Here is a 20979-nt window from a genome sequence, read left to right on the forward strand (position 1 = left end):
AAGAGGAGCATTTCATTCCCAGATGCTTACAAAACAAATGACACAATGAACTATGAACTAAGTTACACAATGAACTAACTTTCAGGGTTCACCTGACTGCTTTTCATTCTTTACGAACGGTAAAAAACTAGAGGTTGGGCTTCTCTTTTGTCTTCCTGGAGAGGTAATAGGTAGACTGAGAATAGAATAATTCCAGAAAGATGCCCCTCACCCACACACTCACACCGAGTCAGGTTGCTAGATCTCTCCATTTTCTGATGTTGCCTACTACCTGTAGAGTATTGGTGTAGATGTGAACCTTCTGTGAAACTTGAATAGGATACAGAAATGTAGCCACAATCTTTCCACCCCCTCCTTCCACACAGTCCTCCCCCTGCCCCCTCCCAACCTAGCCCTGCGGATTTGCTCTCCCAGCTATCTCTGGCTCCATCTACTTTTTTTTTTTTTTTAAATTTTAGTGTAGTTAACGTAAAGTGCCATCTGCTTCTTTATACACCTAGAGCCATAGTCCTAGTACAATGCTCCTCACTCCAACTTGACTCCCTTTGACAACCTTCCAACTGATCTTTGTACCCTCAGTCCCGATTCTTCCCATCCATTCATTACTTTGGACTCGGCTATTTCTATTTAATTCTCTTCAGAGACTACTGATTGTCCTCAGGATCAAGTTCAAATTCGTTGGCACAGATGGTACAGTATGAAAGATCTAGCCTTCATTTACCTCTCTAGCTCTCCCCCTCCCCCCGGCCCATATTCCCTTCTCTGACTTCAGTGCACTGGGCCTTCTGAACTACTAGAGGCTCCCCAATGCCCTACGGTCTTGACTTTGGATCTCTTCATGTACTTGCCATAATGTGGTATGTTATCGTCTCCATGCATTCCACAATCCCATTACTCCACCCTTGTCTTTATACACACATACCTGCATTCATATACGCACATCCCTTCCTCACATAGTTTCTGCAACCCAGTATTTAGTTATTTTATTTAGTTGTCACTTTTTAAAAAATGAGAAAAATTTTTTAAATTCGAATAAATCTTTGAAAAATCAGAAGAGATGTTAACAATGAACCTGCTTTCCTGCATGGCAAATGTCAGCTGTAGCCACGCTGTGGTCAGTTCCTTTAAGACAGGGACTCCCATCCCCACTTGGCCACATTCTCCTCCGGGACCACTTCATTCATTCATATGGCCTTCCCTGCCCTTGCAGGTATTTGATTTTTAAGCTGCTGCTCTAAGCTCTAATATACTTTTCTCTTTACTCACCTGAATCTTGTCTACAGTTCATTAAAAGGTTGGAAAAACAAGAAAAAACAACAACAACAAAACTGTAGCGTCATACTTAAAGCACTTGAAAGTCATGATTTCGAGGTTTGTAGTTAATCTGCAAGCTGACCAAGAATCAGAACAATGCTTCTAATTTAAAATAAAAATTACATTTCAAACATACTTGTCTGCTAGAAACTTTAAAAATAACTCATTGAGAGGTGCCTGGGTAGCTCAGTTGGTTAAGCATCCAACTTCAGCTCAGGTCATAATCTCGCAGTTCATGAGATAGAGCCCTGCGTTGGGCTCTGTGCTGACATCTCAGAGCTTGGAGTCTGCTTCAGATTTTGTGTCTTCCTCTCTCTCTGCCCCTCCCCCACTCATGGTCTGTTTCTCCCTATCTCAAAAATAAATAAACATAAATTAAAAAAATTAAAACAATAAGATAAAATTAACTCATTGAATACCCCAAGGAAAAGAAGGCATTCTTCAAATTATTCACATTGTATAGCTGAGGAAACTTAGTGTCAGAGAGATTGATTGGGCCAGAGTCAAGAATCAAACAGATTTTCTTTTTTTTTTTTATTAAAAAATTTTTTTTTAACATTCATTTATTTTGAGACAGAGAGACAGAGCACAAGCACTGGAGGGGCAGAGAGAGAGAGGAAGACACAGAATCCAAAGCAGGCTCCAGGTTCTGAGCTGTCGGCACAGAGCCCAACCCGGGGCTTGAACTCATGAGCTGTGAGATCATGACCTGAGCTGAAGTTGGACACTCAACCCGACTGAGCCACCCAGGGGCCCCTCAAACAGATTTTCTGTGGCAGAGCCAGGTGTCGGACTGGGGTCTCTTGACCTTCAAAGCCTGCATATCTTGAAAGCTCTAAAATCCTAAAATGAATGAAATGATTAGACAACTTGAGTCATTCCTATAACCAAGGGATCCTTCTACCTTCTTACCTTTATCTCTACCATGTTTTTCCCCCCCATCAAGTAATATACACATAGGCATTTATTCTCTTGACCTCCACCTCACCCTTCTGGATAACTATCACTATTGGTTAGCTTGTTGGCCTAGCGAGAAGCAGTTCTGCCTGAGACTCTTCAGCTGGCCCTTGGTATCAAGCATGTTCATTGTGATGATATTTCCTTGAACTACATACAAAGGTCACTATCATCATTCTAAGCCTGTCTTAGAAAACCTCCATGTGTCAGCTCCATACATGCTCATCGCTTCCAGAGGAACATCTCAATTTTGTTCTGGTCTTTGGCACCAAGTGCAAAAGCCTCTGTTTCTCTCATGGGTGCCTGTTCTCTTTCCTCCTCATGCTCAAGCAAAACTCCTTCGTTGAGGTCTCTTCTTCAGGTAAAACACTGAATGTGCCAGGTTGGGCTCTGGATTCACAAAGATAATAACTCTTTCTGTTTTTCTACCTTTCTTCCTTTCTTTCTTACTTTTTTGACGTTGAACATGGAGTAGCTGTTTTTTATATGAATCACAATAGCTAAATTAAGTACAGGTACATGTACCACCTAGATTCCAAATTCTAAAGTGACAGAGGATTTAGCATATACCTAATGGATAAAAGCAAATACACTAACCATCATTTGTCTTCTGCTTTTATCCTGCCCGTCCAACTGACAGTCTTGGTACCAGAAGGAAATCCTAGGAGAAACTTTCATTCCAAAATATGATTTTCTTAAAAACAAGGCATGTGTCTGGTTGAGTTTGGCCAGATATAGTGATTTCTTGCTCAAAAGTCAACCAAGACACTCTATGTAACAATACAGGTGGCACTAACTCGGTGTTTAAAAGGTCAAATAACGATGCAATAGTCAAGTTGAACTAAAAGCTTACTTCTTATACAGCACCTTCTATGCACTGTGCTTCACAGACATATTCTGATTTAATCCTCACTACAAACTGGGACCTCAAATAAAATACGAATCCTCCTCAAAAAATTGGGAAAGAGATTGTTAACTTAGAATCACATAACAACAGATTGAAGGTATTTCCTATTTGTTTGGTGGAAATGAATGTTGTGAAAAACTTATCAAGAATAATTCAGCAATGTGTATCAAGAGCCATGAAAACATTATTATCATTGGCCTTATTCTACCTTTTTAAACAAATATCCCAACATGGAGCTAGTGGTGATGATTACACCCCAAAATAATTAATTTAGCTTCATACATAGTCATTACAAATAGTGTATTATGTGCACAAATAGTATAATTATCTACCTAGAAAATCCCCTCAAAACAATAATGACAAATTATTACAATTAAAAGTATAAGAATGTGGATGGATATAAACATTAACCTGCGAAATCAATCATGGTTCTATATAGCAATGATAACCAACTGGAAGACGGAATAGCTAGGAAAAAATCCTATTTAACAACAAAAGCAGCAAAACACCTTGAAATTAACAAGACGTGTATATATAAAGGAAATGATACAATTTTACCTTCACTCCTAAGGATACCTGAAGAAACAAAACATGCTTCAGTATGAGTCAGTAATGTATAGCTAGTTCCTTTAACACAATACAATCTAATCAATAGCCCCCAAAATTATTTTCATAGAACATGAAAAGCTAAATCTAAAAGCCCACAAGAAGAGATACAGGATTAAAAACAGGAGTGAAGTAGGTGTGTGTGTGTGTGTGTGTGTGTGTGTGTGTGTGTACGCATGCACGTGTAAGGGGAAACCTCTCCTATTCAGTATCAAAATATGCCCTGTAAGTGTGTGCCCTGTAAGTGGTGCAGTACTCAGGGGAAAAAAAATCTATGTAAATAAAACAGAAACCAGAAATTTCTGGGTTTTGTTTTTGGTTTTGTTTTTGTGTTCGGTTTTAGTAAGCTCTATAGCCAACGTGGGGCTGGAACTCTTGACCCTGAAATCAAGAGTTGAATGCTTTCATGACTGAACCAGCCAGGCACCCCAAGAAACTAGAAACTTCTAAGAATTCCAGAAACAGACTCTTTATATAGAAAGATGGCTTTTACATTATAACATACATTAGAGTTCTAAGTAACTAGGAAAAAGAGGAACCATGAAATAAATGGAGATGGGAAATTATTTTGGAAAATAAATAAAATTACAATCCTACCTCAAAACCTTAAACAAATTCCAGATGCATTAAGGATATAAAATAAACATGGCAACAAAACAAGCAAAAACTGAAAATATTAGGTAAAAACACTAGACAGCAGTTTAATATGCTATTTATATTGACATGCTATGGTCTCCGAGGCATATTTGAAGTCAAAAAGCAAACGAAAACAAACAAACAAAAAACAGTGAGAAAGCTGTGGTATAATACCTATAAATATATCATTTATGTAAATATAGCCACAAATAATAATATTGTACAGTGCTTCCTCAGGGTACTTAAATGTATGTAAGAACCTTGAACGCTGTCTAGAAAGTCTCATACTGGGCTAATATCGGTTGCCTCTAATAAGAGTATTTGGAGGTATTATTGACTAATTCTCAGTGAATATGTATTTGCATATTGATTGTACACTTTAAAATAAATCTTTTCATTTATTATGTACATTATGTATAATGTTGTTGCTCTCCTTTTTCTAAAAGTCATTTTGGAAGTAATCTTCTATCAAGTTTCAAATATAACTCCTTGCTACAGAATTGTGTATATCTCTGAAAGCCATTTATTAATCCACGTGGTATTTGGGCATTAAGGAAAACCTGTCTCAGCATCAGCATGTTTTTGTCTGGAGTGTGGGTCAGGGTGTGTCAGAGGTATTTATCTTGCTACTTGGGTTTTCTGTAAAGTAAAGAGGCTTGCTTTTTTGTTGTTTTTTCTTCAAGACTACCGGCTAAAAAACAAATATTTGCTTTCTTTTTAACAGAATGGTGGCAGGGCCCAACATTTTGCCCAGGCAGAGCGCTAAATATGCATTCTGTGGAAATCCTCTTTTGGTTATTTACATCCAGGAGGAGGGGGAAAGACAAGCAAGCACTTGAATGGTGCTTCTGTTTCTGTTGCTAATGTGGAGCCATAGGGAACAAATCCCACTGCAGTTCAAGGTGGCTGATTGGGGTTTTGCATATCATCTGGAGGAACCCCTGAAGGAATATCAAGATGATGAAGCAGCAAAATTCCCATAATCCTAACGACGGGTCTAGAGTAGCCACGGGAGCCATTTTGACCAACAGGAACATGTCCCATCTTGCCAAGATGAGTGCCAAGCCATGCCTCACTGTACTCCCCGCTGCCAGTTTTTGAAGATGAAAAATCACTATCAAAAATAGCTTTAAAGAAAAGATACAAAGGTTCCCGTGAAAGAGGAGCCTTCCTGCAAGGGCAATGGAATGAAAAATACCGTATGAGCTCCTGGTCTTTTCTAGAATCAGCTGGAGCATCTACATTCTTCCCAGCTGGCTGCCCGGCGACATCCTTGTCCTATTAGCACCAATGTCTGGATTTTCTGTATGCTAGGGCCCCTGGCAGTCACTGGCTAGTTTTCTCCAGCATGGCCTTACTGAGAACAAATATGGTCCCAGGAGCTAAAGCACACACCCGTTTAAAGAAATCAGCAGATAAAGAAAAAGCTCTATAATTATGAGCTTTCAGAATTTTCCCCAATCTTTCACCTGACCCAGAGCAATTTTATGAGTGATACCAGGAGATCCTAAAATATTAAAAAAAAAAAAAGCCTGAAATTCACTAAATAGGAGAGTAGCAATGGCAGGTCAGGGCCAACCAGTTCTCAAGTCCAATCTATTAACGCTGTCATGACATTTTGATGCATTTGTGCAGTAATCACTCTGGGTCTTTTTCTTATCCCAAGCTTTCTTTGGGGAAGTGATGGCTGCAGTGTGACTAGGGACCTACCATCAAACGTGTGTATTCTTTTGCCAGAAAAAAAAATTAGCTGTAACTTGGAAATTAAGCAAAAAACATGGATGATGTTTATCTAGTAGAGATGCAAATAATTTCTTTCCAGTAGAACAGATAACTCCAAAGATGGCCTGATTTGAGCAACACTTGTATATTTAACACCAAAACCTTATCCTAACTTTTTTTGTTGTTGTTAAATTGCTTATACATATCCTAGATTTTCAGATGCTCTCTGAACCGGCCATCACATCTTACTGGCTTCCTCGCTAACAAATGAATTAAATAAAGTCTCTGACACAAGTTTATTTTCTATTTGCCCATGACTCATGATTTTATATATTTGAAGACTATTTGTATATATTTAATGATTATTTATTTTGATACAGAGCAAGAGAAAGAGAGAGAGAGAACATGAATGGGAGAGGGGTAGAGAGAGAAAGACAGAAACCCAAGATTCCTGAGATCATGACCTGAGCTGAAATCAAAGGTCAGATGCTTAACTGATGGAGTCACTCTGGCGCCCCTTGAAGATTATATTTTAACACATATTACAAGCATCAGTTAAAATGTTGCTCTTATTATGAGAACTTAAAAACTGTGATGGACAAGTCTTCATCCCCCAATGTATAATAAGTAGAATAATAATAATAATAATAATAATAATAAATATAAATATAGGGAGCTTTTAGTCTTTGTAAACATGAGGCAAGCTGGATGTATATCATCCACATTTCCCTCTGGGAATGCAGGTATCCAGAGAGGCTAAATGGCCTTCAGGAATAAAAGGAAGGAAACAAGGTAGCTTTGCCGAAAAGAAGGTAGCAAAGAAAAAGAGGGTGAATAGACCCAGAGGCAAAAAGTGATGGAACCAGACCAAAACCATTATGCAGCTTGCTCTGGAGGAAAGGAAAAGCTATGGATGTCAGGGACCCCAGAATATTGGCGGTATTGTAAAAAGAAATGGAAACTCACATAAATATAATCCATCCATTGGCCTGCACTATAACTTCTAGAAAGGGGCTTCTCTAGGGCAAGAGCTTTTTCTTACTCAGGATTGTGTAGGTGAGCACCCAGTGAGTAGACAGCCAAATCTGGCCTTCAGGGCAACAACTTCACCCTGCCAGTAGTGTCAACTCCCACCTGTTTGATAACTTAATTTCCCCAGGGAGGGATATGAAGATGAAAGGCAGGGAAGGGAGGGTCTCTGAGGACAAAGGTTTTGGGGGATGGCAAGTGGAATGGGAAGCAGAATGGCACTGGACCCCATTGCTTTAAGATACTTTAAGATGCTTCAGGGCTCAAAGAAGGGCTCTGGTGCAATGCAGATGGCAGCGGGGAATGCGCTGTCCTGAGGCTCCCCTAGGAAGAGGCCACTCACGGGTACCCAAATAAACAACAGGGCAGGAAAGCACGGCCTGCTTTGAGGTTTTGGACATTTGGGCTCCAGTTGTACTCCTGGAAACCTGAACAAGCAAGTGACTGGCCAAGCTGAGAGAGGTGCTCCCTGCACACCGAGTTGTGCACACGCATCCCAGGCTGCCTTCTAAGCACCGATTCCTTTAGAGACTGTACGAAGTCTCCTACTAACCTCATTCCCCAGTGTAAGGAGGAGAGAGGCAGGGAGTCAGCACACACATGTATGAGGGATAGAGTCTGGAAGCTGCCTCCAGATCAGACTTGAGAGCCACACCCCCTTAGCTCTGCTCACCACCACCCCCCCACCCCCCACCCTTGGATATCAACCCTACACTGCACCCTACGGGAACCTGGCGTAATGGTTCCCTAATAGGAACCCCTGCTCCCCATTCAAAGCCTGTACTTTTATTAAAAATTTTATTTATTTATTTATTTATTTATTTATTTATTTATATGCTTATTTATTCTTGAGAGAGAGAGAGAGAGAGAGAGTATGAGTGGGAGAGGGGCCAGAAAGAGAGAGAGGGGGGAATACACAGAATCTGAAGCAGGATCCAGGCTCTGAGCTGTCAGCGCACAGCCCAACATGGGACTCAAACTCACGAACAGCAAGATCATGACCTGAGCCAAAGTCGGACGCCCATCCAACTGAGGGACCCAGGCGCCCCTAAAGCCTGTACTTCTTAAATAGCAAATGAATCTTATTTATTTTCATGCTCCTGTTGTCCAGCCCAGGGCTGAGAGCAGAATGTACATTCAGAAAAAAAAAAAATAATAATGAATTGTGACCAAAAGAAAAAGAAATAGTGAGAGAAAAGAGTAAGGACACAGTGGCAGATGGAATGGGGCATCAGACATCTTGCAGTGAGCATTTTCTCCCCAACCCAGCAAAAATGGTGCATTACCTGCTATAAAGAATGTCTTGGTCCTCAGGTGCCTGGGTGGCTCAGTTGGTTAAGGGTCCGACTTTGGCTCAGGTCATGATCTCATAGCTCATGGGTTCAAGCCCCGTGTAGGGCTCTGTGCCTACAGCTCAGAGCCTGCAGCCCGCTTTGGAGACTGTATCTGCCTCTCACTCTACCTCTCCCCAGCTCATATTCTGTCTCTCTCTCTCTCTATCAAAAATAAATAAACATTAAAAAAAAGAAAAAGAAGAAGAATGTATTGGTCCTTCAGGTGTTTTGGACAAGGAAGGAAGAGAGGATAAGGCCGATACGTGACAGAACAAAAAATAAACTTGCCTTAAAATATTACTTCAATTAAAACAAAAACTGAAAATTACTTCGATTGAAAACAAAACAAAATAAAACAAAACTGGGTTGGCTTTTTGCTGCTGCCTCACTGGCAACAGGGGCTCAGAGAAGGACGGTCTCTGAAGGTCATGCCGGCTCAGATGTCTCCACAAATGGGTGTCGGATGTGGTCGGCTTTCAGTTTATTTCATGAAACTTCCAGTATCATTGAATCACAAATGGAGGGACTTGTCTGGGCACATTCTCTGATCTGATAAATGAGCCCATCTTTGCCCACCAGAGCACAGGGAAAACAATAGCAACCGCCATGTGAATCCAGTGAAAACCCCTCAGAGCAAGCTTGTGTATACCATGTAACAATTTGAAAGCCGGGTTTTGAAAATTCCTTTACCTTTGAAAGCTGGTTGCTAAGACAACGGCCGTTGTAACTTTCCCTTTTACAAAGGCCCTACCCCAGCTTTTGGGGCATTCACATATCAGATACACTACCATGTGGGGACACTTTTGCTGATTTGTGCAAAGGAAGGATAAAACCCAGTGTGGGGCAAGATCCCTCCCCTGGGAGCTTTTACACTAATTGAATGTGTCCTTTAAATGTCAAACCTCATAAATTTCCAGGCCAAGCAGTGCCTCATTATCCCACTGGGGTGGGGCCACAAATAATTTCCCATTTAAAATGATTTTGCTTGCAACTCCCAATTAATAAATGTTGATAGAGAATTCCAAGTAGGAAAAAAATTAAATCTTTGCAATTGATTTGTGGAGTATTGATTATAAAGCCCGGTGGCAGATGGAATAACTGAGGCTCTGTAAAGGTAACTGACTAACAATAAAGCTAGTAGCTGGGGTGCCTGGGTGGCTCAGTTGGTTAAGCATCTGACCGGCTCAGGTCATGATCTCACAGTTTGGGAGTTCGAGCCCCGCGTGGGGCTCTGTGCTGACAGCCTGGAGCCTGCTTTCAGTTCTGTGTCTCCTGCTCTCTCTGCCCCTCCCCTGCTTACGCTTTGTCTCTCTCTTTCAGAAATAAATAAACATTTAAAAAAATTAAAAAAAAGGTATGAATGAAAATAATGCAAACTTGACTCCAAGGATTCCATCAGCTTTAAAGAGTGTTTCAGAGAAGAACGGGGGAGAAGGCATTATATTATGGTTGATTTTGGGGAGACATGAGGAATACATTTTGCTTAAGAAGATTACTATGATTAAAAAAAATGTGTGTGTGTGTGTGTGTGTGTGTGTGTGTGTGGTTGTGTGTCTTGTGCAAGAAATCTCTATGATTCTGGCTCAGGTTGGGCTTTCCAGCAAGCAGGCTATGGATGGATGTAAAGGGGAGAGTGGTATGTTAAAGATGCCCTTGGGAACCACACCTGTGGATGGGAGGGGAGGGAAGCAGGGATGGGCAGAGAGGGCGAGAGTGGCAGTGCAGGCCTGACATTAGACTAGAGCAGCCACAGAGAACACTAGAGCTAGAAAAGCCCATCAGAGATGTGCCCCCTTGGTCAAAATGGCCAAACTTTTATACCCTGGACTCAAATGGTCGTTGCATATGGGCCTCCTTGCCAAGGATGTGGCTTTGCCCCGGTGTTTCTCTGCAACCGAGGCAGTGCCTAAAGGGGCAGACACTAGAAAAATGTGTGCCAACAGCATTCCTGTGACAGGCAACACGTAATCCTTGAAAGGGGACTTTAGCAGCACATTCCTGGGTCTACCACGAGTTCCTAAGCCTCTCTCTGCACCATAAACAGGTCCTGAAATGACCCTCACCATGTAGCCTGACACATGGCTGATGGAGGAGAAAACTGAATCCAAATGTGGCCCTTCTCATCTCTTCTGCAAGACCACCTTCCCCTACACAAGTGGTTTTGAAGCCAAATCCCTTCCTCCCCGGATCAGAAGGAACTTGGTAACAACATGAGAACTGAGTGTAACACTTTGCTGAGGATTGTGGTTACATTTCTTCCCCTCTATCACTCTGTTCAGGGTTTCTCACCTCCTTCCCTGAATCCTCAGCTTTGTCACCAAAGCCTTGGAGAAACCAAAACAGGATCACTAGGTGGTAGGTGGGGTCCCAGTATCCACATGCCTTGTTGAGTCTGCTTTGTTCCAACCTGGACTTTCTCTCAATGGCATCTTGGCTTAGGGAAAGGAACAAACAACTTCTCACCTCCCTCTGTCCCTCAGACTGGGCCCTTGAATGTCCAGGAGTACTGACTTTATTTTCCAGAAAGATCTGTATTTACTTTCTTTTTATGATTATCACCCCAGCGCTACAGAAATGACACTGCCCTAATTTTTTCTTTAGTCATAAACTTTGATGATGGCACTGCTAGAGGAATGCTTCTAGCATTGGGTTTTTGTGTAGTCTTAACCTCCGGGCTTCTCTCCCTGGGTTGCATGAGAAAATGATGCCGCTTGCCCCACTGTACCCTCCTTTAAAAAAGACAATAAGGGGGCACTTGGGTGGCTCAATCGGTTGAGCGTCCGGCTTCAGCTCAGGTCATGATCTCACAGTGTGTGAGTTTGAGCCCCACATCAGGCTCTGTGCTAACCGCTTGCTCAGAGCCTGGAACCTGCTTCAGATTCTGTGTCTCCTTCTCTCTCTGCCCCTCCCCTGCTCACACTTTGTCTCACTCTGTTTCTCAAAAATAAATCAATGTAAAAAAAAATTAAAAAAAAAAAATAAAAAAGACAATAAGACTTGTGATAACATTTTACCAAAGACAATCAATCAATCAATCAACCAAACCAAATAAGAAAACACTTTACTTCAACTGGCCATTGTCAACCCAATGGTCTGTACCAGCATATGATGAAATCAGTTTCAGTTAAAACAGAAGAGGTTGTAGGTAAACATTTCAAGTAAGTGTCTGGACCCTTGGGGGAGGGTAAAAAACACTAAAATGGGCTATTGGTATAGGTTAAATGGATTCAACTGTGAACACCTTAAAGAAGAGACAAAATTCTGCAGAAGGGGTCATTTAACCATCTACTCCTCTGAATATAAAAACAGAGCCAATGTTCTTTCAAAACACTTTCAAGCTATCAGAGTGTGATTTTGTGGAGCAGGGGTATTGGGGAAGGAAAATGCATGAGGAACCTGGTAGTTCATCACTGTTTTGTGCGTACTGGCTGTTCCTCTAGGTACTTCATATGTAGCAATGAAGCAAAGCAATTCTTGGACTCACCCTGCCAGCCTTCTGCGGTCTCTTACCCACGTCTTAAACTCACCAATAACCATTTCTGGTATTACTTGTATTAATGGGGAATGTCAGAAATCACGTATTGTTTTCCTAAGAAAAATAATTTAGGTATACCTGATGGACTCCTTACCTTTGAAAAACTAAACTTGTTTGGTAAATTAGATATTATAATCAGAAATGTATAGGACGTTGAGAAGACAATGATTTCTTTTAATGACAGATGAAATGGTAAGTAACATCCTCCAGGCACAGTGGCTTATATAATAAGTAGGCTAAAAAGTGATTTTTCAGTGACTATTTAATGTGAAAGGGATATCTACCTCCTCCTGTGCTTTGCAACACATTATATCCTCTCAAATAGAAAACTCTACTGGCCTGCATCAGGAAAGCCATCCCCTTGAGGCACTCACGAGGATAAACGTTAAGTGACTTCTCATATAGAGACTCTGGCAGCTCATGTGTGTGTGTGTGTGTGTGTGTGTGTGTGTGTGTGTGTGTGTGTTTGCATTTTGCCACAGAGAACCCACTTACATGGTGCCAGAGCTGAGTGTTACTGTTCTTTCCTGACTAGCTTCACCATTGACCCCTCCAAGTCAGTCATGCTTCACCTGAAAATGGGACTAAACAGTTCCCCACCAGCATCGAGGTAGGAACAGAAGTTTTAGGGATCTTTTTAGACTTTATGATGTATCAAGAATCATTTTGTTTTCTTTCACACTCTAGTATTTTCCCCAAGGAGCTAGAAATTGGGAACTGCAGTTTCCTTTGATATACATACACAACTGAGCGCAAAACAACAACAACAAACAACTCCAAAACAAAAGTCCATGAAAGGAAACAATCAACAAAACTAAAAGGCAACCAACGGAATGGGAAAAGATATTTGCAAATGGCATATCGGACAAAGGGCTAGTATCCAAAATCTATAAAGAGCTCACCAAACTCCACACCCAAAAAACAAATAATCCAGTGAAGAAATGGGCAGAAAACATGAATAGACACTTCTCTAAAGAAGACATCCATATGGCCAACTGGCACATGAAATGATGCTCAACGTCACTCCTCATCAGGGAAATACCAATCAAAACCACACTCAGATACCACCTCACGCCAGTCAGAGTGGCTAAAATGAACAAATCAGGAGACTATAGATGCTGGCGAGGATGTGGAGAAACGGGAACTCTCTTGCACTGTTGGTGGGAATGAAAACTGGTGCAGCTGCTCTGGAAAACACTGTGGAGGTTCCTCAAAACTTAAAAATAGGTCTACCCTATGACCCAGCAATAGCACTACTAGGAATTTACCCAAGGGATACGGGAGTACTGATGCATAGGGGCACTTATACCCCAATGTTTATAGCAGCACTTTGAACAATAGCCAAATTATGGAAAGAACATAAATGTCCATCAACTGATGAATGGATAAAGAAATTGTGGTTTATATGCACAATGGAATACTACGTGGCAATGAGAAAGAATGAAATATGGCCTTTTGTAGCAATGTGGATGGAACTGGAGAGTGTTATGCTAAGTGAAATAAGTCACACAGAGAAAGACAGAAACCATATATTTTCACTCTTATGTGGATCCTGAGAACTTAACAGAAGACCTGGGGGAGGGGAAGGGAAAAAAGGTTAGAGAGGGAGGGAGGCAAACCATAAGAGACTCTTAAAAACTGAGAATAAACTGAGGGTTGATGGGGGGTGGGAGGGAGGGGAAAGTGGGTGATGGGCATTGAGGAGGGCACCAGTTGAGATGAGCACTGGGTGTTGTATGGAAACCAATTTGACAATAAATTTCATATTAAAAACAACAACAACAACAAACAACTCCAATACAAAAGTCCATGAAAGACAAAAAAAAAAAAAAAAAAAAAAAAAAAAAAGAAGGCAGTAAAATCACATGAAAATGAGCCACACAGGCCCATATCTTTAAGAAATGTCTATTCTATAATTGCAGCAAATCTGGAAAGACACAATATCCGATTTGGGGAGAATGAGGATAAGGATGATTACATTCTTAATATAAATAATGGAAATCACATATCTTCGAATCCTGAGGGATCAGTTACCAGATGCTTTGTTTCCATTCTGGAGATAAAGACAAACGGGCGTAACGAGGCTAGTGTTTTTCTACCCAGGTCCTGTGGCCTACTGGCAATTGACCTGGGGTACACACCCATATGTCTCCATTTGACTTTCCACAGCAAGTACTAGTTCTTGGAGTCCTCTTGTGTCATCTGCACACTGACTGGCACATTCGTAGAAAACAGCAAGCAGAGGGGTGAAACCTCGGGAGTTTCCACGATGTGACAATGACATGCTCACAGCATACATTTCAGAATCCATGTGCTATTAAGTTTCTCCTGCTCTGTCACAAAAAACGTGACCGGTCGGATGACATGGCTGCCAGTGTCCTTAACCATCATGGTGATAAAAGTCTGAAGATAAAATTACTGATTCCAGTAATCGAGCATGCATTGACTCATGTATGAGCACTTTAATTTGTCCCATTCCAATGACAGGGGCAGTGCAAGGAGGTACATCCTATTCTATAAAATTCAAGCTGTTTCTGGTACTCAGTAAGCATTCGGGAGCACAGCTCAATACCAGGGATTGCAATGCTGACCGATGCTCTGTTTTGATTGAAAGATCCTTTCATGGCCAAAGGTATGCAGACAGACATGTCCAAATGAATACTTAAGTACGGCTACCTTCAACCTATCCCTATGAAGAAGTACCCACCAATGATCTCTTTTTTCTGCCTAGCAAATATAAATATCTAGTGTCTCTAGGTTTCTGAATGACAGGGAATGCAACTCTTCATTTTGATGGCTAGAGCTAAGCAGGGGGGTTTTGTTTTTGTTTTTGAACCACTGAATTACACAAAATAGAAACACTGGGACTTCAGCATTTTTGGCTATCGGACACATTTCTAAATGGGCACACTGCTGTATACTAAACAACAGAATGCAAACCAACAGACTAAAGTGACCTCCAACAGTGTGCATTTTTTTTTCTTCTTCAAGTACATTAAGACAAATTCAATAAAGCAGAGTAACATCTGAGATGGAACTTATTGGAGAGAAACATAACAGAAACAGGTGCTCTCACCACAGCTGACCTTGGCTTCAGCTCAAGCAAGGAATGTCCTCCAGAGCCATTGACAAGCTCCTACAACTCCCTGCCCTTGTGATCAATTCAACTGAAACGTCTTGAGATAAACACCTGCCAGGAAACACAGCTGCGTCTTTTCCCTTTTTGACTTGCACAAAGTTTATCACATATGCAGGTCATATGATAATTTCATAATGACATGAAATTTGCATGAAAGGATAAAAAATATTGTTCCATCTTTATATACACCTTTCCTCCAGAAAGATTCATAAATACTGCCTGAAGATAAATTAAACTTTGGCATGGAATATAATTTATGAAAATTACAAACTACTTGAATTGATTTCACCAAAAAAGACATTAAATCTTGATGACTAGCAAACTTCTTCAGAGAAATGAAATGTGATGTTTAAATAGAATTAAAGCAGCAATATAAATTTTCAAAAATATTTTAAGAGTAAAGCATATCACTCATGTAGGTTATTAATTACGTAAATGCCTTATAATCATAAAAATGCTTTTAATCACTTATATCATAGCTTCTGCTAGAGCAGTAAAACATGACAGATGAAGAAAGAAATATGATTCCTCTTGAGAAGAGAAAATATGACATATTTTGTTACTTTTTTTTCTTTTAGCTGGTGTGCTTTTAGTGACTGCTTTTGTCAGAGTTAAAAGTTGCAAAAACCCAATGTAAGGAAAGAGGTAAGAAATACCCATTGATTGCTGATGACATTTCATTACTAGTAGTAAAGCTATGTAGTGTGAGCGTTGGCTAAAAAATGAATAAGGAAAGAAAATTAAATCTGGGTCAACTAGCACATTTTGGGACTTATTTATATCAGTGTTCTAAGCATCTGAACTTCAAGTTTTATACAAGAGCGGCTTCTTAGCTTTGATATTTTACAATAAACCTAATATTTACAGCTACATTTTGTACTTTAAACCTTTACAAGCCCTGTTCCACCTACTTTCAAAAAGTCATTTCTAAATTATAGCAAAGAGGCTGACGTTTCCTACCTGGATTTATGTGGCTAAATTCTCTTCCTGTCTTTGTCTCTCGGTCTCTTTTTCTTACACATACACTGAGGCACACACACATAGCTCTTTGCAAAGTAATGTCATCCCACAATTTATTTTTCAATTCCCATCATCTAACAAGGTACCTGACCTGCTTTCAGTGCTCAGTGACTATTTATGGAATGAATGAAGGAATGAATGAATGAGTGGACTCAATAAGTGACATTTGAGGCTTTCCTGTCCTTGATGTCAGGACAGGCGATCAGTTCGGATGAATAACCTATCTAGAGGCTGATTGTGAGTCTCAGGAGGGACTGACCAGTGGTGAGATGTCAGCTCGGGAACCAGGCCTGCTTTCCTGTGCAAGTGTAAGGCAACCACCTTCATGATGTTGTTTCAGGGAGTATCAAAGAAGCCGGTGGTAAACAATAGTCCCTTCCCCCACCATAAGCCTGATGACACATCCCTCTGAGATGCTGTAACATGTTTCACTGCATAGTTATCAACAGTAATCAGGAGTCACGTATCACTAGGAAGGGGGAAGGGTGGCTCACGGACTTAGAGACAACATCTACTGAAGTGTAAATAGCTGATATATTATTTTTCTCTGAGTAGATTTTGACCATAAGAATGAAAAACAATAGGATTCCTCAGACACCTGAAGATAATATGCACAAGGAAGAAAGATACAAAGAGTCTGAAACCACCTCAAAATTTGCTAAGGGGTGGCATAATCTCTTATTTCTGTGGCTCATGAAGCTAGAAAAGAAGGATTTATAAAATCACATTTACAGTTATGAGTGCTTTAGGATATATTCTAATCATTCCTTAGGTCTGAAGCGAAATCGTAATTTTCCTTGGGCCTGGTCATGCAGAGGGTTTTAGCACAGAGGGGCCTCAAAATGTCTCTTACCTACAAAGAGCTGGCTGTTCAGCTGCAATCGGAAGTGGCCCTCCTCCGATGTCTCCCTGGTCATCCTTGGGAGGCTGTCCACCTGGAGTGAAGTCTCTTTGAGGTTCCTTTCAGCCCGGACGTAATGCCATTGGTTGTCATTCAGAAGAGAAGGAGAGTGAACTATGAGCTCTACAGGGCCATTCCCAACGTCAATGGCAAAAGTGATCTCAGACGGAGCTGAAACCAACAAGAGAAATAGGTAGAAAGTTGAGGGGAGTCGTCAGTGAATGGACGGCACACAACCTGGATGAATGGTATAAATGACTATGCGTCAGTATGAGGTGAAGAGGCCTCCAGCTGAAATCTCTATGACATCGAACTTAGTGTTAATAGTAAAAACTTCCAAATACTAAGTCCCAAGCTCTTTCTTTGGCCCCAGTTGGTACTCACTGTGAGAATTCAGCCAATAGGACAGGGGCTAGGGACAGAAATGCCAATCTGATAAACATTCATTGGCACCAAGGCTTTGGGTTTTCTGGGTCTATTTTGGCTTCAACTATGCCCTTCATGGATATCTGTAGATACTGGATTCGTGAGCCAGCTACATTCCCGTTGGGAGAAGGTTGACACCCTTGGAGGTCTAGTGTTCTCTATGTTATTTCATTCATACATGTGATTATAATCATTCAGGCTAATCTTATGACTTTTTTTTTAAGGAGACTCAGAAAGTTTGAGTGCTTTTTTCAAGGACGTGTCATTGCAAGTAGTGGTGCCTGGGATCAAACACAGGCCCCCATCCACCTCCCATGACCCTTTCTGCCCTTTGATAAAGTTCTGCATCTCACACATGCCAGGGGTCAGTCAGTCAGGGGTAATGACACCTACGATAATGATGATGATGGTGGGGATGATGGTGGTGGTTTGGCCACATAGCCATTGAGCAAGAGAGAAAAAAAGAGAAGTAGCAGGAGTACAACAGGTACAATGAACTCTGCTGAGTGCCATGCTAAGCACTACCCAAAGATTCTGTCATTTGAATCTTTCAAAGAAATCCCTGTGAGAAAGGCATCATTTTTATTCCCATTTTACGAATGAGAAAACTGAAGTTCAGAGAAGTACAACACAGTACAAAGAAGCTGACTCCAAAAGTAGAATTCTTCTCCATTTTTCTCTAGTGAGTAGGTCTTTTCATATTTTCCATTACTACATCAGAATTTTCTAAATTTGAAGGATGTGGAGAGGCAAATTATAAATTGATGTCAATAAGAAGACAGTCCCTTTAAGTCACTGAAGCCTGCCTAGGCAGGACCTTTCCTTCCTTCTCAGCACCTTGGTTGGCCTCTTCTACATTATACCTAAAGCAGGACATGGGTATATATTTGACAAAGTCATCAACTTCCAGATCTGAGTAATCAGGTATTCCCAAAGGTCCAATAACCATCCCAGACTACTTCCTCCTCAGCCTTTAAACCCAGAGAATGAGCCTCATTATAAGAAGCCCCCAGTAGGTAGAATTTGCAAGTAACCGAGGATTGAACTGTTTTGCATTCTGGTCAGTGTGGACCTTGACCTAAAGGGGAGGCAGTAAGGTAGAGGCCTTAAAATGGGATTTGACAGCATGGACTCTGGAACCACCATGACTTAAGGCACGTTTTCGATCTTGTCACACCTCAATTTTCCCATTTGAAAAATGGGAATAAAAACAGTACCTCATTGTCAGGTTGTTTATGAATTAACCTTGACGAAGTTCACAGGACCTCGCCTGGCACACGAGACATACTCAAAGTGATAGCTATGGCTATTATAGCAGTGGCGTGGCTCAACAACTCAGCTAAATGCCTCGGCTCATAAACCCAGACAGAATTGAAGAGAACAAATTGGGTTCAGCAATTAAAAGATTAAATAAGAGTGAAGTTGGCCCTTTGAGCCATTTCCTGTTTCTTATTCAGGCCACAGATGCTACCTCACAGCCCTGTATATCTTGAGATCAAATAAACACTAACTGAGAGATAACTGGGTCCTCAATTTATTTCTCTTTACAGAAAACAGGTAAAGATTGGTGAGAATTGGAGAGGAAAAATGTTAAAGATTTTTCTAAAAGACTTCCTGCAAAGCTGGTCTTGTGGATATTAAGTTCTAGGTGGACAGCACATCTTTGCAGAGCTCTTGTTCTACTGCTGTGTCTGCCGCCACCCCGTGACCCCCCCCCCTTCCTTGTTAGGCTTCCTGTCTGGGCTTATCCCTGCTCCAACATTTGTCCTTCTGTTGTATAACGATCTGTTTGTGGTCTGTCTCCCTAACTAGTCCACAAACTGTAGATGAACACCTGGTTTATTGGACACCTACCACCAGGGCTTGTATATAGGGAGCTCTCATCCAACTAAAGGTTCATTCATTAAAATGTTACACCATATATAGTCAATGCAGTTTTGTAAGTTTCTTTTTTTTTTTTTTTTTGGTTTATACCCAGGTATTAACTTCCTTGGAATTTTTAAAAATTATTATTATTTAATTTTATTTAGGTCAGTATTTAGGACCTACTTTGTTCACCCATTCCCCCTAGAACTGGGGTCGGGGTGGGGGGGAATCAGTAATGCGATAATCACAGCTAATTGTTTATTGAGTGCTTACCATGAGCCAGACACTCTGCTAAGCATTTTCCATGAATGAACTCCTTAATATTTTAAGCCTCACTCTAGTCTTATGAGACAGGTAACATATTACCCCTGAGGGAATTGAGCTGACAAGTTGTCCTAACCCAGATGGGGCAGAGTCAAGAATTAAATCCAGATGATGTGTCCCTGGAGTTCATTTTTTAACCTACTCTTCCTATGGAAAAAAAAAATATATTTGTCTTCCAAACCTATTCAGTAGGGGGAGGAGGGGTCAAAACCTAGAATATATAACATAAGTGCCTGAATACATCTGAACAAGAATAATCTAAGTAAATGAGTGATACTTCCAACACTGACTAGTGACTCTGAGGAGGGCACCAGAAGCAAACGTAAGCCCGCTGTTATTTGCTGGAAGGATGGACATCACCCGATGGTCCTAGACGGGAAAACCAGAAGCCCTGTGTCAGCCTTATCTCCCGCATGAATTTACCCCCTGGACTTCCCTTCTCCTTCCTGTCTCACCAATATCTTCCCTCACCATTTGCTCACCTTTTGGTTGAAGACAAAGCCAAAGTAGCACTCAGCATTCAATGAGTTTTTACCAAGTCAGGCCTTGTGCTAGGCCTTGAGAACGTACAGATGAATGAAATCCAATGAGCTCACAAAGTACTTTCTTTTTATTTTAATTTTTATTTATTTATTTTGAGAGAGAGAAAGAGTTCATGCATGAGTGGGGGAGGGGCAGAGAGAGACAGAGAGGAAGAGAGAGAGAATCAAAGAAGGGACATGTTAAGTGGAGGAAAGTGCATAAGTGCAAGAGAGTATCTACCTAGTATTTCTAGAAGATGAGAAGAAAACTTTTAAGGAGAGTCTCCTGTATAAAGTTCTTCCTTCCTTGAACCCCATGTTGGTGTACTCAGCCCCCACCCCATGTGGGGCATGAGAGAGATCCGAGGGACCATTTATGGACAAAGAAGAAGTCACCTCTCTGACCTTCCACGCATACATTGATAAAATGAAAAACATGAACTAGATGAAATATCATTAAACATTTTTGGAGACATGACCTGATAGAAACTCTAGGAAAAAAACACATACCCTTTGCATAAAATTTCAAGGAATTCCTGAATGTCTTCTGTCTCAAATCACAAAGAAAATTCTATTTTCTCTTGAGTCTTAACATTCTTGGGCATTGAGGAAGTGTTGCAAAGCAGAATAAGGAACAAAGAGGTACATTGACTCTGGATTCTGACTCTTAGCAGCAGTGTGACTCGGGTTACTAACCAGGGTCACCTTCCTCATCTGCATATTGGAGTAAGAGTTGAACAAT

At 40.9% G+C, this 20979-nt stretch overlaps 1 protein-coding gene across 2 annotated transcripts in view; it reads right to left on the reverse strand.

Moving 5' to 3' along the window:
• The window catches only part of CNTNAP5 (contactin associated protein family member 5), a 798355-nt gene that overhangs the window by 107284 nt on the left and 670092 nt on the right, over positions 1-20979 (reverse strand). For both annotated transcript variants that reach the window (XM_030326880.1, XM_030326879.1), the window contains exon 17: positions 17053-17271. In XM_030326880.1, coding sequence (XP_030182740.1) covers positions 17053-17271 — 219 coding nt within the window. The remainder of the gene's footprint in view (positions 1-17052; positions 17272-20979) is intronic.

Source organism: Lynx canadensis, chromosome C1 (assembly GCF_007474595.2).
Source record: "Lynx canadensis isolate LIC74 chromosome C1, mLynCan4.pri.v2, whole genome shotgun sequence".
In the NCBI taxonomy this organism is placed as follows: domain Eukaryota; kingdom Metazoa; phylum Chordata; class Mammalia; order Carnivora; family Felidae; genus Lynx; species Lynx canadensis.